Here is a 27796-nt window from a genome sequence, read left to right as displayed (position 1 = left end):
CATGCGCAGGTAGGACACACTCCTGGGATTTCATGTCCGTGACTCCACTCTGCTCCCGCGTCTCGCCGCTGCTCCTCGCCGCCCGCCGAGCCTGACCGTCTCCCACCAAGGAGCCGGGTGAAACATGGCCCCCCCCACACAGAGGAGGTAAATACCCCCTGCTTTATTAACTTTCCTTTTTCTTAATCTTCCCAACATTAAACATTTCCACATAGTAGAAGGGTCTTTAGCGCCACGACGTGTCACTGCAGTGCTTCAGCTGGAATGGGTGAGTTTCACATTTCATTGACGCCTGCAGCGTGACCGTCACCCAGGACGACGCTCACACTCGCCGCGGCGCTCCGACTCTGCACATTTTCTGCAAACGGACACATTTTGTCTCACTCTGAACAGCGATCCGTTTGAAGCTAATTGAGACAAATCAGTCAGTCAAATGAGTCACGTCATGTCATGCCAGGGGGCTCAGGGCCCCGTCCCGGCAGCACCTGTGGGGGGGGGGGGGGGCGACATCACAGCGTCCCGTCAGACCCTGATGAATGTTGGGCATTGGCGAAGATGACATGTCGTCACCTAATTGACTTTGACATTTAGCGGAACATGTTTTTACCGGGGACTTTCTTCACGTTGAACCTGCGGCGGCACACGAATCACAAGTGTGTGAAAACCAGCACGCTTTGATGTTGCAGGGTGCAGATGAGACATCTTGGTCATGGTCCTGTGTCTGACAGCGTTTTGGTGCTCGTGAGGGGGCACGGACGTTGAAGCCTTCATTGAGGCTCTTGCGTCGTCACCTGCGGTGCAAACCTCCCATCGGTGATCTCTTCATCTGCTCAACAACACAACAACACGAAGATCCAAAGAAACAAGCAACGCTTCTGTTCCTCCTGATTCATTTTGTTATTCTTCTTTGAAGCTTTTCTACTCCGACCAACAAGTGAGACGATTAGAAGAGGTGTGAAAACGTAGATAAAAGACTTGGATGAATGATGAGCATAATTAAGACCGAGCTTTTGGTATAATGGTAAAAGCTAAATGGAAACAAAAAAGTAAAGGACTCACATTTAGGTTTGATTACTTCAATAAATGCGTACGAAAAAGAAAAGAAAATAACAATTTGTGGCTTTTCTCAGGGTTTTACCTTCGCTACGCTACGCTAAGCTAAGCTACGCTAACTGCCTCCAGGCCACTTCTTTATATTTGACATTCAAGACGGCAGAGAAAAGGCTCCTTTTCCTCGTGAAGGGCGGCGTGTTAGAGGCCGGACCTCGGTGGCTTGGCCATTAGTCATTGATCTGACTGTGTGCAATCACACACACACACACACACACACACGCACACACACACACACACACACACTGGAGATGGGTTCCAGCCTCTGTCTCATCAGGGTTCTCATTGACGAGTGGCCACCTTTCCTTCTTCATATCACCGTCCGTCATGTTGATGACGGACACACATTCATATGTGTGTTTTTAATGATGATGGAGTGTGATGATGCCAGACAAAATGTGGACAGCCGTCTATCATCCACCTTCTCAAGTACTGATTCGTGAAATGATCTGATTGGGTTGGGTTGCACCTGGATGGGGGCGGAGTCAAGGAACCACAGTCAAAGCCTTCAACTAAGAATTAATAAGCGGTTTAGAATTTTGTTAAGTTCCTCCAGAATGTGCTTACTGTCTCATCCCATTTGATCTTTTATCTCCACTGGTCAATCAGAAGCTGTGCACGAAGGAAACACCAGCGAAGTGCCTCACGTCCAGTGTTTCATTGATTCGGACACACACGGAAATGTCAAAGAGAATCAGATGCGCGGGTGAATACTGATTTTTCTCCATCCTCCCTGAACAGAAACCGCCCATCGACGTGGGCCTGCACACCTGCCTGCGTCGCCCTGCTGTCCTTCCTCCTCGCCCCGGCGTCCGGACGTAAGTCACCCGCAACTCGACGCACGGCCACACCGACGCACGCAATGCGCAGAATGCCGCGTAATGAGCCGATAGCACCGTGGAAGAGGACGCAGGTCGCCCTCTTCCACACAAGCAGAGGCCACAAATAGCACCCACGTGGCCCGCCGCTGCTCTGTGGGATCCATTCGGTAAAAAGCCCCCTCCAACGACCACAACAACTTTGCGACGTCGTAAAAGGTGGGCTGCGTTTTGTGGAACGCAGCTCATTACTGCGGCGCATGTGCAGTCCTGACTGCGGCTCATCCCGCGCTCATTGCACTAATGATTTGCGTAACGCTGCGGTGACTTTAACAAGTTGAGGCCCACGCGCAGTCAGACGCGTCTTTAGTGGTCGTAAATGTGGGAGCGTAAATACCGTCTCACCCGCTTTATATCATTTCTCAGCAGTTATGCGGGACGTGGGAACGGCTTCCAGATGTGTTGCGCTCACTCTAGTCCCTGTAAACGAGCTGACTCAGGGGGGGGGGGAGGCCCTCTGGCAGTCACCCCCCCCCCCTCCTAACTGCAGTGTAGTGACTCAGGGATAGCCCCCTCTTCTGACACATCCAAGGCATTGATTTCTCTCTGTGTGTGATGTGTTTTGTGTGTCCTTGGAGTACTAAAAAAGGTGCGTTTCTTAATTCACTCATTCATATCGACTACGGTCCGTTGTTGACAATGAAAAACGAGGCCGGTGTTGTGTTTTGTAGATTCACGAAAAGAAAAAAGCAAGACCGAAAGTATTGGTAAAAGTTCAAATGAAATGGCAACTTGATGCATTGACAGATTTAAGTTTCCACACTTCCATGTTGATCAATGATCCACAAAAACAAAGTCCGACCTGCCGCGTGGACCATCTCAAATGTTTCTGATGACACAACACCAGCTGCCATCTTCATCAATCTCTGGGGACGTAGTGGGGACGTAGTGGGGACGTAGTGGGGACGTATTGGGGACGTATTGGGATCGCCACGGTCGTCATCATAAACACAATGTTTAATCTGTGAGGTGCAGAGTTGATTAGGTCACAGGATGATTGTTGTTGTTGTTGTTGTTTCGTCAGAACTGGACCTCAACCGGTTGGATGGCGACACCGTCTGCCCGCCGATGAGGAGCGGACAAGACGACCTTCCAGGTAAAGAAACGCCGAACCCGCGAGCTCTTAAGCCCGGAGGAGGGGGGGGGGGGGGGTTAATTAGTTGAACAGGGTGGGCCGCCTTAATGCCTCAGGACGCCGCTGGTTTTTAAACGAGGCAAATAAAACGTTCCGCCCCGAGCTTTTGCGCAACTCCAGTCGGGAACGATCCGAACTCAGCAAGATTGTAATTGCTCACCGCCGCCGGCTTTCAAACACATCTGCAGCCACGCTGCGCCGTGCCCCCCCCCCCCCCCCCCCCCCCCCGCCGCTTTGAATAGAAGAACTCTTCACTCCTCCTCACATCATCCTCATCCACGTAGGAAGATCAAGTGAATTTAGCATTAAGATGAAGCATATAGGATTTACACACTGGAGCTCATTAAGTGGTACGTACAACACTAGTCACATTATTACTCTCACTATCACCTCCATTCAGAGGCACTGCAGTAGAGCAAAAGGACCCATTTCATCGCCCGGTTTGCTCTGCAGGTTTTGACCTGATCACACAGTTCCAGTTGGACGTGGTCCCGCTGAGAGGTGTGAGGAAGGTGGACGGCTCCACCCCCCTGCAGGTGGCCTACCGCCTCGACAAGGAGGCCAACTTCCAGATTCCAACCATGTGAGTAGCCAGCGAGGAGGAGGGGGGGTGAGGGTGGGGGCGGGGCGGGACACACGCCGACGCGGATGAGCGGCATGCCGTCGCCCTGGTGCAGGTGTTTCCTTATTACAGGTCCTTTTACAGATGTTACTAAATCACAGGCAGTATGTAATTGTTAGAGAAAAACATGTCTGAACCTATTTGTCAGACAAACTGGCAGAGGAGAGTGTGTGTGTGTGTGTGTGATGATGAGTGTGTGTGTGTGTGTGTGATGATGAGTGTGTGTGTGTGTGTGTGATGATGAGTGTGTGTGTGTGTGTGTGTGTGATGATGAGTGGGGGATCGGAGAAGCAGGTTTTTGAACCCTACTAGAAGCCCTCTGTGCTCACAGGAAACGCACCATTTAATCTCCTGCTGTGCAAAGTCCCCACAAAGACAGCACCGTCTCCTCGTTAAGACATTCCCACGTTTCTTAATTAAAGGTTAGTTGAAGCTTTCTGGCCCCCGGGCCGAATATCAGAATTTGGGCCCCTGATGAGAAACGCACCTGCAGAGGCTGAGGTACAGTATCCTGAGTACCAATTAAATGTCACACAGTACTACCGACGACACCTTTTTTACAACAATCTATTCATTTGACCCTTGAGATTGGGAAATAACGTATAAATTATTACAAAAGGACCAAAGGAGTTATTCCGCTAAAATGCGCCACTCTTCAATTGATCCAGTGTCCCGATTCCAAAGGAACATAGTGAGCCCGGAGGGGTTTAAGCTCAGGGTCCTTGGTCCTATTGCAGCTTCCTACTTAAATATATGTATATACAGTATATACTTATGTACTGTATATTATACTGCAGCTCGCTGTTGCTGCAGTGTCTAAAAACGCAGCTTTTTGCACTTTGTTTGTGCAAGACATCATTTTACAGAGCTGCAATGTTGCATGTGCGGTTTCTAGTGGTTTCTAGTGGTTTCCAGCGGTGTCTCCTGCTTCCCGGTGGGTTCTGCAGCCTGTGTCGGGCTGATCTGTTCCTGCGGCCCACTCTCTTTAAGCCGTTATGTAACTCGCTGGCACCCGTCACCAACGCCATTCGGGTCCCTCGCGCTGAATGTAAATACACGTTTGTCCCCCCCCCACTTACGAGTCCCCGTGTGCTTTGAAGTCTGTCCCGGGCCAGCGGGCGTCATGCTGCACCCCCCCCTTCCTCCCCTCTTTTTCTGCAGGGCAAAAGCAGCACAAACTCTCGCCCCCCTCCGGCAGAGCCAGAGAGTGGTCTTCATTTGTTTTAATGGCAGACAGGAAACTCCTCTTTTATTACTTCACCTTTGATCGTTTTACGAGGCGCCGAAAGTCACGTCCACGAGGCGCCGCCTGCTGAGGGGAAGCGGCTCGTTAAAAACGCACAAAAGGGATCCGCCACTGCGGATTCACGCACTGAGGCTCCCTCTTTTGCACGTTTAATATTAGCCCTTTATTTCTCTAAAGCACGTTTACTTTCATCCTGGTCAGATCTGACTGGGAAAAAGTGATTGATGGAAAGTCATGATCATAAATGAACTCATTCATGCATCCACGCATTCATGCATCCACGCATTCAAAGCCAGCTGCTTCCACCGTGACGCCTCACTCCTCTTTCTCCCCGAGGCTGAACTTCCCCCGCGGCTTCCCTGACGAGTACTCCGTCATGGTGACCTTCCGCATGATCAAGAACACCGTCAGCAAGGTGTGGAACGTCTGGCAAATAGTGGACGAAGGCGGCTACAAGCAGGCCGGACTGCGGCTCAACGGGGACCAGCTGGCCCTGGAGTACTACCTGATGGGCGCCGACGGCAACCTGCAGACCGCCACCTTCCCCGGCCTCTCCGTGCTCTTCAACACCAAGTGGCACAAGGTGATGATCGGCGTGGAGCGCGAGCAGGTCACGCTGTACGTGGACTGTCAGCCGGTGGATCGGAGGCCCATCAAGGGCAAAGGCCCCATCAACACGGAGGGGGACACGCTCATCGGGAGGCTGGACGCCGACCCCGACGCCTCCGTGGTGGTGAGTGAGGTTCTAAGCGGTGAAGCGTTTGGGGGGGGGGGCGGCGATGACTCCAAAGTGTTGCGGCCACAGCAAAGCGGCTCAACTGGGTTAAAAAAAAAAAAACGTAAACCCGGCACAAAGTAGCTCAGCAAACCGATGCAGCGGATCCAAAGCTACAGAGAGACGTTCGGCCCCCTGAAGATGAGAGTCTCACATTTGCAGTAACGTCGTCGTCTCTTTTCAGTTCGAACTCCAGTGGATGTTGATCCACTGCGACCCAAAGAGGGCCCAGAGAGAGAGCTGCAGCGAGCTGCCCGCCACCGAGGTACAGTGACCCGGTTTGTGGTTCCACTCCGCAGGCCGCAGTGCACCTCGCGGGTCTTCGTTCCTCCGCGGCTCCCTCGCTAGCTTTAACGACAGCGAGGAAGCTCGATCTCATTGGAGCTGTGAGATCGGAGGAACCCGACCCGCTGAGTCAGCACAGAACACGACGTGGTAGTTGGCCCAACAACATGGTGGTCTAAACTGAAAAAGGTTCCAACTGACTTTGCTTTTTAAGAAAAATTGGCATCAGAAGAATTAAAAAGTGTCGTGATGGGTAGTGAAGAGTTACATATTATATATATATATATATATATATATATATATATATTCCTTACATGTATTCCTGCCTGGAATAACTTTGTGGACACACTTCCTGCTTCTACTTGATCGCCCGCTGACAGCAATGCAACATAACACCTGCCGCCTGCTGTTTAAGACCATTCCAACTGATTTTCTCCACCCGTGTTGCCCGGGTGGAGCTTACCTTAGCATGCACCTTATAAGGTATCAACATAAGAAATAAGTTAGTTTTATCTTTTTGTTTTTGCTTTGTTCTCAGGTTTCTGTTCAAATTGTGGTTCTTTAGCTTTAACATCGGGGTCTTCATGAGTTTTGACCTCTGAAGGTTTCTATGCATTCGAATGGTTTAAACGTGTCTGCCAGGTGGTTCTGTATGTGGGTGGGGGTGTGGGGGGGTCGTTGGTACTATGGGCTGTGTGGTCACATGACAGCATGATGCACTCACTGCTAAGAACTATGAACAGGCTTCTGCTGACACTTTTGGTGAGGGTGGTGTGACTACTTTCACTAACTCTCCCTTTATCTGATTTCTCTTGCTTCTTCAGATGTTTGCCAATGCTGAGGTATTTATTTATCTACCTACTCTACTTCCTGTTTGCTTTGTCATTTCAATAATCTACTTGGGTGCTTTGGTTGCCTACCTGCCGCGTTGCTTTGTTCTAAGCCTTATTTGTGGTGTTTGGTGGCTGTTTTAGAGCACAGTGATGTATATACATTATAGTGATTAAAGTGCAATGTACCAAACTAGAAACAAGCACTTTAACAAATGACCTACAACATAAATTACATAATTGTTGTGTTGTGTATAACGTAATCATTTCTCACAATATCGGATCGGTTATTTGCTCCTCATGGTTTTTGACTCGCTGCCTGCTCTCAGCCCGACAAATCACTGCAAGGCCCCCCAGGAGCCCCCGGCCCAGAGGGCCCCCGAGGGCCTCAAGGAGAGAACGGCAGGGACGGAAGAGATGTGAGACGTTTCGTCCTTTTGTCCCCTGAAGCCAACACAGAGCATTTGGACATGAATGTCTCTGCTCTCTTTAACTTGTTTTTTTTTAAATGTGTCCATTCAGGGTCTCCCGGGTTCTACTGGCAGTCCAGGCAGCGTGGTAAGTGTTTCATGTTGGATGCTTTGTCGTGTTCAAACATTCGCTGCCTAAAATGAGGTAAAAAGGGACGACTAAACTCTCCGATGTTGTCTTTTTTTTCAAATTTGAATGTCATTCAGCGACGTTTGACATTGTGACATTTGATAATCAAGTTTGTTATTTGGTCAACTAGCGCAAGGCCACTTTCTACAATAAAGGATAGACTCAACAAGTCATATTCAGCTACATAGATTCAACATTCATGTTGTTTTCATCATATTATCTCATATTGACACACTTTAAGGGTAGTACGTAAGGATTTGTTCTTGTGTTACTGTTGCTGGTGATTTGAAGTGAACACGCAGCATCCCCCAAATGTTCATGTGTCTATTTTTACTCCTAAAGGCAGGAACTTAACTTTAACACCATGTTGACATTTTCCTCTTGGAATTATAATATAATTGACACAATTGAGCGCCATTAGATAACCTCCTTCGATGAAGCGGTTAACGAATGTTAATGTTATTTTTGCTGCGCTGTATAATGAATGAACCCCCTTTGTGGTTTTCTTGGAAGCGTCTTTATTGTCCTTCCGTCCTCCAGGGCAGCAAAGGGGAGCCGGGGGAGATCGGCCTTCCAGGACAGAGGGGCCTGGCCGGCCTTCAAGGAGCTCTTGTGAGAACCTACACGAACCCTTTCTCGTGCGCGGCGGGGGGGGGGTCCGTGTGTGTGACGCTGTGTTTTGTTTGTCGCAGGGTTCTCCGGGTCCGATGGGTCCCAGGGGGCCTGTGGGGGAGCGAGTGAGTATCCAACAGGGCTTATAGACAGAGCTCAGTAAGGCCATTACAAAGGCAAATGAATGGGGTTACATTGTCATGAATATATGTGTTTAAAAGACAGTATAGTTAGTGTGTGTTAAATACTATCAATAAGTAATACAAATCTAATGAAAAGTGTGAAATATAACATGTCATAATAAAGTCCTTATGTAATATGTGATCAAAGAAGCACGTAAAAGGAAGATTATATGTAGATGTGTGATTCATGTTGTACAAATGCTGTTAGTAGTAAAGTGTCATCTTTAATGTCTTTGCAAAAGTGGTTTTCGCAACAAATTCAAAGAAACATCATCATTACAGTGGTTTAGAATACTTTGTCATAAAAACTCACCATCACAAAAATACATTTGTAATACGTCCAATGGAATCCATCCCATAGTAAGTCATATAGTAAAATAATAAGGTAATGTTTGCCTCCTGACTGCAGGGACTTCATGGATTCCCAGGACCTGCCGGTCCTCCTGTAAGTGGAAACGTGTTAAAGCAGCTTTTGTGATGCCGCAGTGAGATTCATGTGTTCATCAGTGTGTGTCGTGTGTCTGCCGTTTCACAGGGGCCAGCGAGCGAAGGGCCCCCGGTACGTGTCTGCAGCATCTTCTCCGTTACTGTGAGACCTTTGTTGCACATGGATGACTTAGCAGCGTGTTGTGTGTCTGTGAAAGGGCCCCCCGGGGAAGGCAGGGACCCCAGGAGACGAAGGAAACATCGGGCCCGAGGTGGGAGGAACACACACTCTTAACACAGTGGTTCTCAACTGGTTCTGGGTCCGGGACCCACCATCACCCCTTAATGACAAGCCGCGACCCAAAGCGAGGAACATCTCAAATTTATTCAAAATCAAGTTCATAAGCTGAATTTTATATTTTATATTCAGGAAGTTTAATTATCCTAAAAACCCAACGTCTCCCCCATATCAGAATGGTTTGACCCAACCTGGCACACGCTGCTGAGAACATGGACTGACGAGCCAAAAAAAACGACACTCCGCTGCATTAAAAAAGTCCCTTCAAAATAAAATCACATTCATTTTTTTGTGATTTTTTTTTTCCCATGCAAAAACGGGTCCGAGACCCACTAGTGGCCGCGACCCACCAGTTGAGAATCCCTGCTCTAACACACTGTAAGATGAAACCAATGCAAATACTCAGTGCCGGAAAATGTTCCTCCAGTATAAAATATTTAAGGAAGATCAAATAAAATGTAACACTTTGTTTTTACATAATGGATATACACTCACCGGCCACTTTATTAGGTACCCCATGCTAGTAACGGGTTGGACCCCCTTTTGCCTTCAGAACTGCCTCAATTCTTCGTGGCATAGATTCAACAAGGTGCTGGAAGCATTCCTCAGGGAGTTTGGTCCATATTGACATGATGGCATCACACAGTTGCCGCAGATTTGTCGGCTGCACATCCATGATGCGAATGTCCCGTTCCACCACATCCCAAAGATGCTCTATTGGATTGAGATCTGGTGATTGTGGAGGCCATTTGAGTACAGCGAACTCATTGTCATGTTCAAGAAACCAGTCTGAGATGATTCCAGCTTTATGACATGGCGCATTATCCTGCTGAAAGTAGCCATCAGAAGTTGGGTACATTGTGGTCATAAAGGGATGGACATGGTCAGCAACAATACTCAGGTAGGCTGTGGCGTTGCAACGATGCTCAATTGGTACCAAGGGGCCCAAAGAGTGCCAAGAAAATATTCCCCACACCATGACACCACCACCACCAGCCTGAACCGTTGATACAAGGCAGGATGGATCCATGCTTTCATGTTGTAGACACCAAATTCTGACCCTACCATCCGAATGTCGCAGCAGAAATCGAGACTCATCAGACCAGGCAACGTTTTTCCAATCTTCTATTGTCCAATTTCGATGAGCTTGTGCAAATTGTAGCCTCAGTTTCCTGTTCCCTAGAACCCTAGAGATGGTTGTGCGTGAAAATCCCAGTAGATTAGCAGTTTCTGAAATACTCAGACCAGCCCTTCTGGCACCAACAATCATGCCACGTTCAAAGTCACTCAAATCGCCTTTCTTCCCCATACTGATGCTCGGTTTGAACTGCAGGAGATTGTCTTGACAATGTCTACATGCCTAAATGCACTGGGTTGCCGCCATGTGATTGGCTGCTTAGAAATTAAGTGTTAACGAGCAGTTGGACAGGTGTACCTAATAAAGTGGCCGGTGAGTGTATATCTTATGTCTAGTCTTTTTTCTGTCTAAAGTAAAACATTTCTTTGGGGTTCTTTCAGGGTCAACCTGGACCCAGAGGGGCGCCGGGCACGTCGGGGCCTCCTGGTCTTCCTGGTCCACCAGGGCCTGTGGTAAGACGTGACATCACTGCGGTTTCAAATGGACCCTTTTCTCCAGAGGCTCCTCGCCGCTCAGCCCCGAAGACGCCGCTCCAATGTTTCACCTCTGTCTGGACCCTCCTCTTACAACGTGACGTCAACGCCGTGCGGCGCGTCCTCTCGCGCGCCGCCGCCTCCCTTCGCGTTTTTCCGTCTGGGGGGGTTCTCCTGCCGGTGGGTTTCTGAGGACATCCAGACCTCCTTGTCCCTTGTCACATGTCCCTGTGTTGTGTTTTAGGGGCCGCCTGGTGCCACCAACGAGGGGAGCGGGGAACCCGTGAGTGTCTTTCCCGCCTTTCGCACTCCTGGTACGCGTGACATGGACGTTAAGGGTATGTCTCTGAGTGCGTTGTGTCTTGTCCCCTCTCTGCTCCGCAGTGTCCCGCTGCCTGTCCCGCCGGCCGACAGGGACTGGCCGGGCTGCCGGGGATGAAGGTAACAAATACATTAATAAATGAAACGTTTCGTGGCGTAGACTGAGATTGATTCAGTTGTTGATTCGGGGGGGGAAATGAGGCGATGTTGGACATGCGACAAAAGACGATGTGAATTTCTGTCTCTGCGTTGCAATGAAAGTCCCAGTATGTGAGAGACATGTGGGCTGGGTCATCATGAAAGCCCCCTTCTTTGATCCACTCCTAAATAACCACATCTGTGTTTATAGTTGTACGAAATTTGCGAATGATTAATCGTTGCCTTCAGGGACACGCTGGTTTGCCTGGAGAGCCTGGAAAGGACGGCGTGCCTGGAGACAAGGTAGCGTGCATGTGTGACGTCCCTCCCCCCCCGCTGAGTGAATTCCCCTTTCCAGTCAAATGCTGCATACGCAGAAAAAAAGAGAGCGATGGAGAACCACCTGAGCCGTCGTTTGATCGCAGCCCGCAAAACAGTTTGATGCGATTATCTCGGGTTCTCTTGCAATTTGATTAATTTGTCCTGGTGTGCCGCAGGGAGAGGCTGGAGAGCGAGGTCTTCAGGGCCCGCCGGGACGCATGGGAGATGACGTGAGAGGAAACCCGTTTCATAAGCAGAACGTATGTGTAGAACGGGGACGACGTGTAAAATGCCGACGTGTCGTTTCAGGGGCAAAGAGGAGCCGTCGGCTTCCCCGGAGCGCTGGGAGAGAAGGGAGACAGAGTAAAGCACAGCTTCTAAACCACTAATAAAGGAACCATGGTGACGGCAATATTAAAAATAAAATAAAAACCCCTTCGTCTCCTCCTCGCAGGGACCTCCCGGGTTCAACGGCGTCCCCGGGCCCACCGGCCCCCCCGGAGCTCCCGTAAGCATCCGTCCAGTCTCCCGCGGCGGGGTGTCGTTGAAAGCGCGACGTTGAGCTGTGTGTCCGTTATCTGTCCTCAGGGCGTGGAGGGGGTCCGCGGACGTCAAGGTCCGGAGGGGCCCAAGGGCGACGAGGTGAGCTCCCAGCGGTTCTGCCGACCCGGGGGGGGGGGGGGGGGGGGGGCTGTTTTTTTTTTGTTGTCGTTGATGCAAAAGCGGCGTCTGAAGGTCTGCTTTGATACACGCAGGGAGCCGCGGGACCTCAAGGAGAGCGAGGTCCAGCCGGGGAAAAGGGAGACGCTGTAGGTTTGCAAATGTTTATTCCTTTTGTTCACGAGTGACCGGGTCCTAACTGCGTCGGTGACGTTGCAGGGCGAGCCGGGCGAGGACGGCGTGAACGGACTCCCTGGATTGGATGGAGCAAAGGTGACCCGGAAATACCCAAATATTGAGTTCTCCCTCTTTAGGATGTGAAGCTTAGAGTAGAAATGGAGCAACATGTTGACGAAGCGTTCTTTATAACACGTGTGAATAATCCTCCACTCAACAGGGAGAGTCTGGTGCTGCTGGAGCTGCTGGTCTCAGGGGGATTGTGGGTATTCCTGTAAGTCCAATTTAATTATCCTAAAATTTAAGTAATGACTGACTGACTCTCATATAAATGTTGTCAACTGATTGATGTTTTTTTTTGGCGTGCTACGTGTGACTTTTTTACATCGGCCTCTTAGTCTTTTTAGCATTATTAGATACCAACAGGAAAAGGAAGTAGCTTTAGCAACAGCTTACTTCCTGCTTTGATGTGATGTGTGATTGTTCCCAGGGGCTGCCGGGGATGCAGGGACCAGTTGGACCCACTGGTCCAAAGGTAACTGGAACCATCTCCTGTACCAGGAGGCGTGTCCAAATTCAAATGTTATTGCAGCACTATTAAACAGAACTTAGTCCACCTAAAAACCCTCATTCCAAGACTGACACGGTCCGTGTTTTGGATCCAGGGGGAAGTTGGTGGTGAAGGACCCGTCGGGCCGGTTGGACTTCCCGGAAAGACTGTGAGATTCTCCCGTTAAGCTTCCAATAGAACTTTTTTTTAATTAATGTGCTGCACATAATCAAACCCAACATGTATGTGAACACAGGGTGAGCCAGGAGAAGATGGAGGAGATGGAGAAAAGGGAGAAAAAGGAGCAACCGTGAGTCTGCATTCGCTTTGTTCACATCTCTGTGTGTTTAGTGCATCTTTGTTGATTTGTAAAGTGTAGATGTGGTTTTAATTTATGTTCAATACATTTCCAGGGTGGCACTGGAAAACAAGGACCAGTGGGACCTGCTGGTCCTCCAGGAACCCATGTGAGACTCATAGTTGATATGAAGTCGACGTTATTAAACCACAAGAAAACACACTGAAAAGCACTTGTATCCACAATGGTTTACAGAGAAGTGATAGAGACAAAATAACTGTAAAAAGCTTGTATTTCTAGGGTGAAAAGGGGGATAAAGGTCTTGCTGGTGCCAATGGACTGAAGGGTCATACTGGACACAAAGGTGATCAGGTTAGACAAATCCAAATTTACTGATGTCACTTCAACAGTCTTTACCCGCCTGAAAAAAGTACCTCAACTTCCCCCCCGTGTGGTTGCGTAGGGGCCAATGGGACCGGTGGGACCGAAGGGAAACCTGGTGAGAACTGTTCCGAGTGTCACCATCTGATGCGTTTTCCGCTGCGGACGCTTTCGCAGGGATTTCAACTTCTTACTTCTTTTGGCATTCAGGGGGATCCGGGTGTAGCCGGAGACTCGGGGGTGAAGGGAGATCAGGTAGGCAAAGATGGAGGCTTCTCTGTCTGCTGTGAAAATGCTGCGACCGGCTTCTTGAAGGAGGTCGACTAATCTGTGTGTGCATTCAGGGCCCGCCCGGCGCTACTGGACTCAAAGGAGAGGTACCAAAGCACCTCCGTTTGTTCCCAAACCTTCTGCTTCAGGATCTCTTATTAATCGATAATACGGTTCTTTTTTTTTTTTTTTTTCACCTTCAAGCGCGGCGAGAAGGGCCTACGGGGAGCAACAGGAGACGAAGGCAGACCAGGCCAGACGGGCCACGAGGGTTTGCCCGGTCCGATGGGAGCTCAAGGACTGGAGGGTGAAGCGGGCGTCCCCGGAGCAACGGGCCTCAGGGGTCCGCCTGTAAGTGCACACAAGGCCAATACCATCGCAGCCGCAGTGAGGGTCAAAGGTCAGAGGAAGCGAAGGAGGCGTCACCGTGCAGCGTTGACTGTTGGCTCTTTTGTTCGCAGGGCCCCAAAGTGACGGATGAAGCGCTTCGGGAAATGTGCTCCGTCGTGGTGGAAGGTGCGGATCGTTCCGCGGTGACGTCACCGACGCTTTTGAGTGTTTCGGGGCGGTTTCTCGTGCGGTTTTATCTTTGATTTCCACTGGTGAAGTCCAGAGGTGAAGTGAGGTCATTCCTCGGGGACCTCACTTGAGTCACTTCCAAAATGTCTGCCTGGCTGCTCCTTTGGTAGATGAAGCTAATTTCAAAAAGCTTTCTTTGTTAACCCGTCCTACATCACATTTGAGTCATTCTAACCATATTCCACATATATATGTATATCTAAAAAGGTTGTTCTCACAGTCTGTTAAACGTATATTTCACAATTACAAATAATAATGAACTGCTCGATTGATTTTGCTCATTACATTATTTAGAAAAAATGTATTTTGTTGTCAAAGACATTTAAAAAAATATAAACATAAAATAGATTGAGTATTATTCAAATGTATAATATAAATATCAGTAGATAGTATTGTGGTAGTTTAGAACGTATTTTTAGAAAGGTGTTCCTTGCGGTCCATTTATGATCTTCCCTACAGGAAAAATGGTTTTAATTTAACATCACATGCACATCTGCATTCTGCAATGAACCCACGACTAACGACTTCCTGCCTTGAGCTGATCTGTTCTTTGCTCCTGCAGAACAATTAGCTGAGTTCATGAAAGAGTTCCTGAAGAGGCCGGCAGCCATCGGTTCCCCCGGTATTCCCGGACCGGCAGGACTTCCTGGCGCCACTGGACCAGCCGGAGCCACAGGAGCAGCCGGCCCTCCGGGCCCGAACGGGGCCAAAGGTCACCCAGGGTTTTATGGGCTTCCGGGAGCACCAGGCAAAAAAGGTCAGCGAGGTTTTCCATCTCCATCCCTAAGAGGACGAAGGCTGAATCCTTGGAGTCACTTCAGGGTTCTTTGTGTTCCGCAGGTGATGATGGGCAAAAGGGAGACAAGGGAGACAGGGGGGAGGACGGCGTGGGAATCAAAGGAAGCCAAGGAGCACCAGGTGCACCAGGTAAGGCGCCTTCCTGCCATAACAGCAGCACTTCTAACCACTTTGACTCAAACAGGAAGTCATGAGATAAACAAACATCACGAGTCTTCATCCTGGTCCCACCACACGTGTTTCGCTCCTCAGGGGCAACCGGCGCTCGCGGCGTCGGCAAGGACGGCCAAGACGGACAGCGCGGCGAGCCGGGGAGCCCGGGCGACCCCGGAGCGGCCGGCCCCCGGGGCCCCTCGGGGCCGCCGGGCCTCTGCGACCCGTCGACCTGCATGAGCAGACTCCCGCCGCTCTACATGGTGAGCGGGAAGAAGTCCGCCGGCTACAAGAACTAACCAGGGCTCGTCAGCACGCTCCGCATCGCATCCCGCTGCTCCTCCGAAAGGCTCCACGTCACATGACCTCCGTCTGAGAGACGCCAGGCCACAAACGATTGCAGAATACCGTGAAGACATTTGGACTTGTTTGCGATGTTAGTGGGAGCTCATCTACTGTTCAGAGAGAGCTGCTACTGACTCCACCCCGACGACGAGGGGCCCCCAACACCCCCCCCCCCCCTCCCACGAAAATCAAACGCACCCGAGCGACCGCTGAAGCCTTATCGCCAGAGAACCACACCCCGTGACGCCTGCAGCACATCAGGGACACGATGTGCTAAAGAGGAACTCATCTTTGGGGCCACGAGAAAACCACGAAAATGTAACGTCTCCAACAATGTGAAACATTTGTTTCGTCACACCGGTTTGTTTCTTTTTCAAACGATTGAATAAAATGACGTGTTTTGGAAGTGTCTCACTGTCACTGTGTTACGTTTCTACTAGGCCCGGGACTCGATTAAAAATATTAATCTAATTAATTAGAGGCTTTGTAATTAATTAATCGAAATTAATCGCATTTTAATTGCATAAATATTTGACCTGAGAACAGTGAGAAGTAATTTTTTTCACATGGATTTTTATTTTTGTTCAACCACGTGGACTTAGTTACCCTGGTCCTTAAACCAGTCATCTGGTGCAGTGTGGGTTGGGTGTGGGTCCTTGTACGTCCACGCTAGCTGCTAGTTGTGTTGCGTTGAGGTGATACTTGAGGCTCGATGTGAATTCCTTGTTGCACAGCTTGCACACAACCACGCTCTTATCGACGCTTCCATCCGTGTGTTTATTATAATAAAATTTCCCATTCACGGGACCAACCGAAACGGTCTCGTCAGCTTCTTCGTTCATGTTGTCTGAAGTCATGAACGCTAGTTGGTGCTCCAGTATAATCGGTCCTCCGAAACTCATCCAGTGAGAAACGTTCCGCGGTGCAAAAAATAAGTGTAAAAATGTGTAAAAAATGTTTAATGTGTTTTTTTTTGTGTAATTAATTAATTAATCAATCTTAATTCACATTGTAATGAATTAATCGTAATTAACGCGCTAAAGTCCCGGCCCTAGTTTCTACATGTCCACTGGAGCATGATACGACTCTTCAGGAAAAGGGTTTCATGGTGAAGACATGAGGTCCCTGGGTTGCCATGGATATAATCTGTAGTCGGGAGGTCAGAGAGGTCAACAATCCCCCCCACCTCTGCACGCGGGTCACGCACATTGACTGATTGATTATTACCGGTGATTCCTTTACGTATTTGGCTCGCGGACAGATTTTGAAATTTAGAGGCAGAATTGATTTTTTCAAATAACACGAGACGAGAAGAAATCAAAGTATATATTATAAAATGAATCCTTTCCAGTCTTTATTATACAGTACAGTACGTGTATTTACCAAACTTACAATATGCAACTAATTTAAAATATCTTAGCACCAAATAGTAAAGAGGAAAAAAAGGATGGAAAATAGGATAATGCACTTTAGTCAATGCGTTACAACTCATTTGTATTGGATCAAATTGTGAATAACTTTCAGTCAGCAAAGACAGTCATTTGAATACTGAAAGGTGTTTGCACTAAAACTAAAACCAACGTATCAAACCCGATAACAGAATATATCCGTGACTGTGATTCAATTCATTTTATTTTGTATAGCCCAAAATCGCAAATTACAAATAAGTCCTCTGAGGCAAATTTGTAATATGCGATTTTGGGCTTTACAAAATAAAATGAATTGAATTGAACTGTAACCAGGAAGGGAAAAATACTGATATGGTTCAACTGTTCAATGAAGCAGCAAAAATCTTACCGTTTAAAGAGCAGCTATATTCCAATAATACGTTTCACTTTAAACTTAACGTGACACAATGTTTGGTGACTGAAGCGGTTGAGACGAAGCACTCAGCTTCGTCCTTTCCTCAGACAACATGCTGCCATGTACTGCTACAAAGACAACTTCTCTGATTACTGTAGTTTGAGGAAGTGTCCCCAGGTAGCTAGAAGGGAAGTGTGCAATATGGAGTCAGGAGGTCCAGGGGCCATCTGCGAGACTCTCTTTATGAGGGGGGGGGGGGGGAGCTGAGCCGATGGTCTTCAGCAGTACAATCTCCACATAGAAAGTTCTTTGCTGCTACATGAATGTTCTTCATCTTGCACCTTTACATCATTCACCCTCATAAGCTGCAGTAACACAAGCACTCAATTTAGCGAGGGCGTTTTATATTTTCAATAAATTCTACTTTTGGGAAGAACGACAAAGCTTTGTTGATGAACTCCAGTCTGCTTCACTAAGTTGTCGCAGCCGCATTTCATGAACGAACTGCCACCAGGTGACCCGAGCAAGAGGTTGAGACCATCGCTGACCTTTGATCTCATGGCACGTCTGGGTCCTCTCCTCCACTGCGGTGTGCATCGCTTCATGTTGGTGAAAGGAAGACAAATGGGATCCCTTTTGTGGAGGATGTTAATGAAGTTCAAGATGACCAGCACCTCTGAGGCTTGGGAGAGGTGAGGGGGGGGGGGGGGGTTATTAGGTGTCTGCTCAACAGGATGCAGGGAAGCAACTCGCCAACTTAAGGGGCTCTGGGGGACAAATGAGAAAGGACGATGTCCTTTCACAGCGGGGGGGGGGGGCGGGGCAGAGAGGAAGTGACACGTTTAGAGCAAGCGGTGAGAAACAGGAAGCTTTTCAAGAGAGGCGAACAAAGGCGTCAATTAGACAACCTCCTCAAAGCCGTTTCTCCACCGCCATCTTTAAAACAAGCAAACAAGCCCCCCCCCCCAAACCTGGAAACATCAGGGCCAAGGATGGCACTAATGGATGAGTTGAGGCAGAGCGGCAATATCTTTAAAAAAAGCTTGTTTTGTTCATGTCTAAATAACGCAATCCCATTCCAATTGGTTTTAAGGATTAATTGTATTTGGGGGGGCCATGGTATCCGAAACAAGGCCACATAAGCACACTGCTACATGGAGAGAATAAGGCCACAAAATGTACCCGCACTCACTCACTAACACTCCTACGCAATATCACTACTGGTGCATGTCCTCCCCCCCCCCCCCTCAATTACAATGAAACAGATTACTCCCCCACTGAGTGATGATGTCGCCGCCGATCCCCAGCCAGAGACGGAGTCAGTGAGCAGGAACTGACTTCTGTGGCTCGACGCTCGGAGGGGTGGGGGGGAGGGGTGGGTTAGTTTCTCATGTCGTGAGGCAGAAAAAATAAAAAGCTGCAAGAAAACGCCTGGCTGAACTTTTGAGACGGCTGATGATGAAACAATTACAGGAGGATCAGCTGCCCCCTCTAAGCCATTTTTAAAAGCCCCCCCTGGATTCTGAATCCTTCCTTAAACGTTGTGCCAAATATAAACCAAAACAAAGGACCTGCTTCTGCCCCCCCATACTGAAAAGAAAACAAATGTAAAAAGTTCTTGATTCGGACCAAGTTCATAAATACAGGTGGACTTCAAGCTCTGTGTCCCTTCTCTCTCTTAGGTCCCCTTGACGTTTTTGGTGTGGGGCCTCTGGGCCAGGCTGGCGTAGTAGGCACACTGGGTGGGGTCACACTGGCCGGTGGGACCCGTGGGTCCGGGTTGACCGTGGGGGCCGGGGTTCCCCGGCTCTCCCTGGGCTCCGGCTTGCCCGGGGCTCCCGTCTTTGCCGTATCCGGGCAGCCCGGCTGGACCTGCAGTCGGGGGGGGGGGGCGGAGAGGATATAAGAACAGTTTAAGGCACCAAAGCCGGGGGACGGCAAGCTGAGGAGAAAGTGAGAGAGGCGGGGGCTGTTACCTATCGGGCCCGAGGGGCCTTGCTCTCCTCTTTCACCGACACCCGGTTCCCCCCGTTCTCCCCTCGCTCCTCTGTCGCCTAGAAGGGATGAATTCAAAAATCAAGTTGAACCAATCTGATCATTATTATCAAAGCTGCTCTCTCTGTCCTACCTTTAGGGCCCATGGGTCCCCTGGATCCTTCCCCGCCGTTCTGTCCAGGCACGCCGGGCTCCCCGGGGGGGCCAGGTCGTCCGACATTGCCGTCCTTCCCTGAAGGGCCCGGAGGTCCTGGGCGGCCGGCCGTGCTCCTCACGTGGGCCGGCTGCATCTGAGCCATGAGGTAAGCCATCTTGGCTGCACGCAACAAGAAAAAGGGCGTTTTATCCACTTCTTAAGGGGGGGGGGGGGGGAGAGAGAGCTCAACCTACGCCATCATTTATTAAAAGGTGGTGCCATTTTAATCTCATGTGTACTAGACTGCGCGACCAAAACGAGAATAATGAGGATAAAATATTGGAGCGATTACCACTATGGGAACAACAACCTGCACTGCTTCATTGAAAAAGTAGAAAATGACCATTTTAATAAAGGTCACAAAAGCATCATTCTTTCACGCCTCCACACGGAGCTCCTTGAAAGGTCACAATTCATTCAGAAGCCGCAGCAGCCCATGATCGATCAAAAGAATGAAATAACAGTGGCTGCCTTTCCTTTAATATCTCCACGATGAATCTGTGAGAGGCTACTTCCCCAAACTGAGCTTCACGTATCTGATACTTTTAATGTGGATCAACTGGATGATCGTTTCGTTAATGAGCTACTAAAATCTAATGATTTATTTTCCCTGTGAGCTGAATAATGTGACTGGTCTTCATGTTGACATTTCTTTCAATTGAATTCAGTCCTTTGCAGTTATTCATTGTATTACTTCCATTGCAAACAGGTGTACTGAGGTCATGTCAGCCAGGTGGAAAGATGAGACAGGAAGACGCCTCCTCACCATCCAGCTGTTTGGCCAGCTCCTCCTGGATGAGCCGTCTCATCTGTTCCAGTGACACCGACTCGCCCTGAGACGTCAAACATGTCCCCCGTCAACACAGCCGTTACAACTTCAATGTGGTCAATCAGCCGTGGGACCTGCAGTCCCCCGGTGGGACCTGCAGTCCCCCGGTGGGACCACCACTCACTCTGTGGCCTGGAATACCGGGATTCCCCGAAGGTCCTTGGGGCCCCGGAGCCCCCAATTCTCCGGGAGGTCCAGACATGCCCATCATCCCCGTGTGGCCCTTTCTGCCGGGGGGCCCGGGGTTCCCAGGCATCCCCGGGTCTCCCGATTGTCCTTTATCTCCCTTCACGCCCGAGTCTCCCTGAAACAGATGAGAGCGCTTGTACATTTTTACACTTAATAATCATTATAATAACAGTTATGTTATTGTTAGAAATGATCTCATTGTTTTCCACTGCCATTCAAACGGATCCATCCTTGTGTACATCAACCGCCTTTTTCTAACAAGTCATAATCTGACTTTTTTTATTATGAGCATGAGAAACTGGTAACAATTATGGAATAATGTGAGGGTTTCGGGGCAGAGGATGTGTACAGACTGTAAAGCCCTCTGAGGCAAATTTGTAATCTGAAAAAAATAAAATGAATTGAGTTGAATTGAATGATGTGACGTGACTCTCGTAACTCGCCTTATCTCCTTTGAGGCCGCGATCGCCAACTCTGCCCGGCGTCCCCTGCAAGACCCCGAAAACCAGGAAGTGAGTGAAAAAAAGCGATGATCCTAATTTCATAAGGTCGGTCAAACTTTGATACGAAGTCCTCACCTGTTTCCCTTCCGGGCCAATCGGACCAGGTGGACCCTAGAAATAGAGATACCGGTTTAACACCACCAGGCCACATGGGTGGACTGAAAATCAGCTGCGGGGGGCGGGCCACTCACCGCGGGGCCCTTGGGCCCGCTGAAGCCCGGTAAGCCGGGGTTGCCCGGCTCTCCCTTGTTTCCGCTGAGGCCCTGTGAGAGAGAGAGGAGACACGTGCAGAATATACCGTGTACCGGTGCTCCAAAAGCCCCCCCCCCCTCACTACTGAGGATGGAGGAAGGATTAATGTTGCGGCCTGAAGAGATTAATCCTGGTGTTTGCACGGGACGAGCGGGTCTGAAGCACAGCGGGGGGGGGGGGGGGGGGGGGGGTTTAAGGTGAATGTGTGATGTCCTGGATGAACCGGCCACAATAAGAGCGGGCTCCTGTCGCTCCCCTCGGGCTCAAAGGCAGGTCAGCGGGGGGCTTTTTCCTGATGTGTCCCCTGACACAATAATCTTCATCCCCCCTGCAGTGTCGTTCTCTGTTTCAACGTCTAATGGCAATGAGAATGTGTGGCGTGCTTCATTTGAGCCTCTCGTGTGTTGTGAGCACGTTCTCCTCCATCCATCGCTTTCACGTGTCACACCTTCTACATGTCCTCTGGACTGCCTAGAGGGAGATCTTATGACGGAGGTCTATTTTTGAGCACCTGTCCATCTCCGGGAGAAGGATCCCTCCTCAGTGGTTTCTTCCTGTTCCCCCTTCGGTTAAAGGCTTTGCGTCATCATCCTCCTCTGTCTGGTAAATTTGTCCATCTATTGACATTTTTGGAAATGTCAGACCCTGTCTCTAAATAGCTCCACCCTCTCCTCCTCCTCCCGCCCTTTTTGCATCTGGCTCCCTGCCTCCTGCTGGTGATCTGCTCCCCCTGCTGACCACTCTCACCCACTTCTCTCCTCCTCCTCCTCCTCCTCCTCGCAAACAGTTCTAAAGGTTCTCCTTTCATTTTTGATGTGATGTTCACATTCTCTTCTATTATTCTTCCTCTTCAAAACCCCAGGGAGAATAATCTACCGTATTTTTGGCTCATGGTTGTGGTTTTCCAATAATAGATATAAGATAAAAAGATGACTCACTGGTGTTCCAGCGAGACCTGCTTTTCCCGAAGGCCCCGGTTCACCTGGCTTGCCCTGGGATGCAAAGGGAGAAAAAACACAGCATGAGAAAATTGATGGGGGCGGGGGCAGCGAGAGGAGCAACTTGAGTGCCACGTTGTGTCCGTATCGGTCAGCCCGACGCGGGGCTGTCTGCGCCCTGCAGGTGATTGAAAATGACTCACCGGCTCTCCTCTTGGTCCACCGAGGCCTTCTCTGCCCGGAGGTCCCATCGAGCCCTGACAGGACGACAAATGAACGCTTTTATTCTGGCTTTTACACGCTGGGAATAAAAAAAGGGAAAGTACCCGAACCACCTCTCATCTCGAGGGCATGCTGAGAAAGGAAAACTAGCGTTGTTGTTGTGTGAGGCAGGTCTGGTGTGGGCAGGTTATGAAAGGAGTCTCATTTTAGGAGACACAGTAATCCTTCTGCACAGTAACAAAAGTTGCTAGAACGGGTGCTGCAGCCTTTTGAATACATCACATGGATTTCAGTTTGTCATGCGGCGAAGATGAATGGCATTAAACTGAGTGAAAGGATGTGAAGCCGCTGCTTTGTGCTGCTGGTGGAGCTCCAAGCATCGTCTCCATGTCTTTTGCTCTACATTTAGATCCCGGGAGTTTTTTGTGTGAATTCACTCAATCAACCCGAGGGCTGGTTCCAAAGCAGCAGTAACAATTGTTACCCATCAAACGGTTTCGCTTTGAACAGACCTCCTTCCCCGGTTTGCCGTCGCGGCCCGATGATCCGGGCTTTCCATCTTCACCCTGTTTGGATCAGAAGAAGAGAGAACAGACTAAATAGGTAAAAGGCCCTGCAGCCGAGCGGAGGTAGAGTTCATCCATCACCCCATTAGAGGCTCAGCCAGCGTCCTGCGCTGCTGCAGCAGGACGCGTCCCGGGGGCGTCAGAGGCCGAGCAGCAGGTGAACTGCTTCCTCTCCCCAGGAAGGTTTTTACAGAAACACTGTGAAACGCTGACCGTGAGCTTCTCCGGCTGCAGTTAATTGTTCTAGAGCAAAAGGCAGCTCTCTTTTCTTTTTTTTTTCTTTTTTTTGTTCTTTTTCAAATCCATGAATACTAATACGAGCAGAGGACGTTCTGCCGACTTTAATCGCATTATGTTGGTTTCATTTAACACGGCCCTGCAATGAAGACGAGTGGCACAATCCCAATTGTGTGATATACTATATTTATATTTTGATATTTGACCTCCATTGAGGACCACTAGAGAGTCTAGTTGTGTCCTAACAGCTGTCCCAGCGTGCAGCGCCTTTAACGAGCCGTCTGGGAATCTGCTGCTCTCATCAAAAAGGGAACAAAAAACGCTTCTCACTAAACCAGGACGTTCTATTAAAGCTTTTAGAAAATGAAAAACATTGTGCTGCTTTTTTTTGCCCTTCAACATCTAGAGTATTATGTTCTCTTATTAAGCATGGTTATGCATTGATGTACACCAATGTGTGAAATTGACTTTGACAAGGTAAAGACGCTTATATAATACATAATCACACTGGAAAAAAGTACGGTTTACTCCCCCCCCCCCCCCTTCAGTTTTATCATTACAAAAGGTGAGCAATTAAGCAAACATCTATTATGCCTCCTACAGATGGTGATCCCCATGCGGCAGAATTAAAACATGATTTCAGTACTAACCTTCGCTCCAGGAGCCCCGGGCTCTCCTCTGTGGCCCTTGAAGCCCTGCAAAGGAAACAAACAGCAGGGAATTAGCCACAGCAACTCGCTCTTCATCAGATCCGTTTCCCGGCGGTCACTTACCGGGAGTCCCCTGAGCCCCGGGTTTCCTAGTGGTCCAGGCTCACCTTGCTTCCCCTGAGAACAAAGACAGTTTAATTGCACTATTATAGAGACTCTTTGGATCACACACAAATATCTCCATCTACTTACAGGCTCTCCTGGTTCACCTGGTTGGCCCTCTTTTCCCATCTTCCCAGGCTCACCCTGCAGATGAATGAAACCTTCCATTTAGCGCCTGCTAACAACTGTGACTGCGTCTAAAGCCCAGGCTACTGACGCCTCACTGCACGAGCAGTGTGCAAATTCATGGTGTTTTTCCTCACCATCAAGCCGGGAAGACCTGATGGCCCCTGGATTCCTTTGAGGCCCTCTTTGCCCTAAAAGAAACAAACAAACAAACAAACACACACAAAGAGGTCAATGACACCAAAGAAAAATGATGAATGGCCACTATTAGCACACAGGCTGGCTGACCTGCATGCTGGAGGGAAAGGGTTGGTTCAGGGATGACGTATTGGTAATACGTTTTCTAAAAGGGGGAAAAGTACATGTAGTGCGGCCTGACCTTTTCTCCGGGGGGTCCCGGGGGGCCGACGGGGCCAGGCAGCCCATCGTTACCCTGAAGAAGAGAAGAGACAGAGGCAAGATGTGATGCAAATTCCCCCGTTTATCGACCGTTTTAGAGCTTTTAATGGAAACAAATGACTTACAGGTGTGCCCATTAGGCCGGGGGGGCCCGGATGACCAGGCGGTCCTGGGTGACCCTGTAGATGGAAAAATGACAATATAATTATGCCATACATAGCAGACAATATCGCTGGGAACATTTCTTACAGGAGATGACGATGCCTCATGAGTCAGAAACATATACCTTTTCTCCTTTGTCTCCGGGGCCTCCTGGGGGTCCTCGATCCCCTTTAACACCCTGAAAAATAACGAAATAACCTCATATTTCAAGAGGAAAGCGCCAAAAAATATTCAATATTCAATTCAAAATATTACACATTGCATTCCGCAAACTTGCCTTTCCTCCGTCGGCTCCAGGGGCCCCTTGAGCTCCGGCTGTCCCCGGCGGGCCCTGTAATGACACAGCAGAGCATCAGTCTCTGCCCCCCCGCCCCCCGAGAGGAGGCCCAGCTAAGTGATGCAGTGACAGTTCGGGCCGACGTGGTGGAGACACACACACAATAATAATAATAATAATGTCATACTTGGTAGCCATCTTGACCGTCTTTCCCCGGAGTTCCCTGGTGTCCTTTGTCCCCTGGGACCCCTGGGAGACCTGGCAGTCCAGGTGGGCCCGCGGGGCAGTCTGAGCAGACGTCCTACGGGACGACAGAGACACGCGATGGGGACGAGGACGCCAACGACCAATGAGCGACGGGGAGGCTCCTCACCTTCAGATCCAGTTCAGACAGGTCTGCTGCCTTTCCCTGAGGGACAGGAAATGAGGACATGAATCCAGAGTTGTTCAATCACAGATCCGCTTGGATCATTTTTAAGCTGTTGATGATGACTTTTAAAACAAATGCAAAAGAGTAAAAAAACAGCCATAACTACTGTTTCAGTTTTTGTATGAATGCAATTAATAGTGACTGGTTTATTTAATGCACTTAATCATGTAACTAAAAAAAGGATCTGAAAGCATCCATTGAATAATGACAGAAATTATTCTCTCTTATCCATAGTAAACAGTTAAGGTATAATAAGTGAAATAAGATTAAGTTTTACACCGGTTGTACTTACAGGATCTCCTGGTGATCCCTTGTCTCCTGGCCTTCCTGGTAAACCCTGCATTTTGGGGCAAAGGCAACAAAATAAATGTCCTTCTATGTTCTTCTTATATTTTAAAATACAACGATATAAACCAGAATAAAAAAGAAAAGAAGAAAAATCATGATTGAATACAGACCAAAACAAAAATACTCATCAATGTAACTGCATGAAGGTATTTAATAGGATCGTTGGACTCACATTATGTCCCGGTGGGCCCTGAGGACCGGAGACTCCTGGGAGACCCCTGAGGCCCTAAAACCCAGATAAACACATTTTAGAGAAACCCCTTTTATACAAACATTTTCATTATGACTCATTAGAAAATACTTAACCGGAGTTCCAGCGTCGCCGTGGCTTCCTGGAGGCCCCTAAGAAAAAAAGAGAAGAAAAGGGAACCATTGCACGTTTCCTAATATGTAAACGCATGGAGGGTGATGATGATGATGTGACCAGTGATGCTCCTACCGGTGGTCCCGCTCGGCCTTCCCCCGCAGGACCCCTGTCCCCCGGGGGCCCCACTTCTCCTCGGGAGCCGGTTTGGCCCTGAGGAAGAGAGACGTGTTGCTGTTTACTTCACCGCCCTCAGATGACGTCATTGCCCTCTGATCCCAGAAACACCCGATTTCAACCAAACGTTTTGGTGCACACGAGGGTGAGCGTCCCCCCCCCCCCCAGTGGGGCTCTTCAAGACTGTCACAGTGCAAATATCCACAAAAAGAGAAACACACACACACACTGACTTTAGAGTTACCTTGATCCCTGGAGGTCCTTGAATTCCTTGCGGTCCTGGATCCCCCTGGAATATCACGGTATGACAATCAATCAATAAGTCATTGGAATAAGTCATTCAGAGCTGTGGGTGTGCACGGGTTGCTGTTCTCGATGCACATGGAGAGTGTGGCGAGGGCTCGAGGAGGGGGCGGGGGGGGGGGGGGGGGGGGGCACCTGGTAGCTGTAAAAATAAATAAAGTGCTTTGTAGCCAAATGTGCGTAAGGGGCTCCTGTGTTGCGTTAGCGCAGGGTGTCTTTACAAGGTCTTGCCCGTGTGCTGGTGCCTCGTCAGCGGGACGGACACATGTCTCCGGGGCGAAGAAACGCGTGGCGCTGCACAACGTGCTTCCTGTTGTGCTTCCACGTGCCAAGCGCCTGCTGGCAGACGCCTACGACCAGAACAACATGCACAACGCGTAGCGATGTCTTACATTCTGCCCGTCTTTGCCCTTTCCCGGTGGTCCCGGGGGTCCAGTCAAACCGCCATCTCCAGGTGGGCCCGCGGGACCCGATTGTCCCGGCTTACCTGTTTCGCCCTGAAGAAAAGGTGATGAAATGAATGCAGACAAAGGTTTTTTTTCCTTTCGAGGCTACAGCAGGAACATCTGTAGGTGGCGTTTGGTCTCCTCAGTGTTCTGATAGCTTCTACTTTCCATGGAAAACTTTGTGTAGAAATTACATTTTATATATATTTTTTTACTTGTGGAAAGAGTCAAACAAAGAGGGAGAACAAATCAGGAGAAGAGGCCATGAGAGACAGTAGAAAGGACATGAAGGACATCCAAGGTGTCCCCTCTGCAGACTCCCTCTGAACATAGAGAAGAACTTCTTACCGAATATAGCGACAGCGTTTAAGAATAGAGGACTGACCTTGTCTCCCCTCTGTCCGGCTGGACCGGGAGGCCCGATGGTCCCTGGTATGCCCTGGAAGACACACAACTGGGACTGAAGGGATTTGTGGCCACTGTTGATATTTCATCGCAGGGACGGGGCGGGCACCGAGGGCGTCCGCTTTAAAGTCAACCCGAGACCCTTGGAATAGACTTACCGCAGTCCCGGGTAATCCGCGAGCACCTTGAGGGCCGGCGAGGCCAGGTGGACCCTGGGGGGGGGAGACGGCAGTACAGTTGGTGCACCACAGAACATCCTCCCACGGGGGAGACAAG

The 27796-nt window shown here is 49.4% G+C and overlaps 2 protein-coding genes across 2 annotated transcripts in view; one reads left to right on the top strand and one right to left on the bottom strand.

The window, feature by feature from the left end:
• Position 1: 1 nt before the first annotated feature.
• Positions 2 to 16590, top strand: LOC119219550 (collagen alpha-1(IX) chain-like). The gene is made up of 38 exons (XM_062558651.1): positions 2 to 9; positions 1852 to 1928; positions 3013 to 3084; positions 3577 to 3706; positions 5328 to 5724; positions 5951 to 6031; positions 6876 to 6893; positions 7211 to 7300; positions 7404 to 7439; positions 8022 to 8093; positions 8174 to 8218; positions 8685 to 8720; positions 8811 to 8834; positions 8920 to 8973; positions 10518 to 10589; positions 10855 to 10893; positions 10995 to 11051; positions 11319 to 11372; positions 11567 to 11620; positions 11700 to 11753; positions 11845 to 11898; positions 11979 to 12032; positions 12146 to 12199; positions 12270 to 12323; positions 12448 to 12501; positions 12718 to 12762; positions 12893 to 12946; positions 13034 to 13087; positions 13191 to 13244; positions 13376 to 13447; positions 13539 to 13574; positions 13667 to 13711; positions 13801 to 13833; positions 13931 to 14077; positions 14188 to 14242; positions 14868 to 15062; positions 15146 to 15232; positions 15356 to 16590. The coding sequence occupies exons 1-38, from the start codon at positions 2 to 4 to the stop codon at positions 15553 to 15555; spliced, it is 2817 nt and encodes a 938-aa protein (XP_062414635.1). The 3' UTR covers positions 15556 to 16590.
• A 338-nt stretch (positions 16591 to 16928) lies between these two features.
• Positions 16929 to 27796, bottom strand: part of col22a1 (collagen, type XXII, alpha 1) — a 32879-nt gene continuing 22011 nt past the window's right edge. Inside the window, exons 38-66 of the mRNA XM_037473712.2 lie at positions 27679 to 27732; positions 27501 to 27554; positions 27062 to 27166; positions 26611 to 26655; positions 26325 to 26402; positions 26192 to 26227; positions 26058 to 26111; positions 25830 to 25874; positions 25481 to 25516; positions 25295 to 25408; positions 25108 to 25161; positions 24955 to 25008; positions 24794 to 24847; positions 24649 to 24702; positions 24407 to 24460; positions 24234 to 24287; positions 24105 to 24158; positions 23982 to 24026; positions 23041 to 23094; positions 22510 to 22563; positions 22307 to 22360; positions 21308 to 21379; positions 21192 to 21227; positions 21057 to 21101; positions 20549 to 20728; positions 20362 to 20428; positions 19533 to 19715; positions 19381 to 19458; positions 16929 to 19276 (exon numbers count right to left, since the gene is read on the bottom strand). Of these exons, the coding sequence (XP_037329609.2) occupies positions 19083 to 19276; positions 19381 to 19458; positions 19533 to 19715; positions 20362 to 20428; positions 20549 to 20728; positions 21057 to 21101; positions 21192 to 21227; positions 21308 to 21379; positions 22307 to 22360; positions 22510 to 22563; positions 23041 to 23094; positions 23982 to 24026; positions 24105 to 24158; positions 24234 to 24287; positions 24407 to 24460; positions 24649 to 24702; positions 24794 to 24847; positions 24955 to 25008; positions 25108 to 25161; positions 25295 to 25408; positions 25481 to 25516; positions 25830 to 25874; positions 26058 to 26111; positions 26192 to 26227; positions 26325 to 26402; positions 26611 to 26655; positions 27062 to 27166; positions 27501 to 27554; positions 27679 to 27732 (2061 nt within the window). The 3' untranslated portion in view covers positions 16929 to 19082. The remainder of the gene's footprint in view (positions 19277 to 19380; positions 19459 to 19532; positions 19716 to 20361; positions 20429 to 20548; positions 20729 to 21056; positions 21102 to 21191; positions 21228 to 21307; positions 21380 to 22306; positions 22361 to 22509; positions 22564 to 23040; positions 23095 to 23981; positions 24027 to 24104; positions 24159 to 24233; positions 24288 to 24406; positions 24461 to 24648; positions 24703 to 24793; positions 24848 to 24954; positions 25009 to 25107; positions 25162 to 25294; positions 25409 to 25480; positions 25517 to 25829; positions 25875 to 26057; positions 26112 to 26191; positions 26228 to 26324; positions 26403 to 26610; positions 26656 to 27061; positions 27167 to 27500; positions 27555 to 27678; positions 27733 to 27796) is intronic.

Source organism: Pungitius pungitius, chromosome 17 (assembly GCF_949316345.1).
Source record: "Pungitius pungitius chromosome 17, fPunPun2.1, whole genome shotgun sequence".
Classification (NCBI taxonomy): Eukaryota; Metazoa; Chordata; class Actinopteri; order Perciformes; family Gasterosteidae; genus Pungitius; species Pungitius pungitius.
The sequence above is the reverse complement of the archived record's forward strand: the minus strand, read 5'-3'. Positions and strand labels throughout refer to the sequence as shown.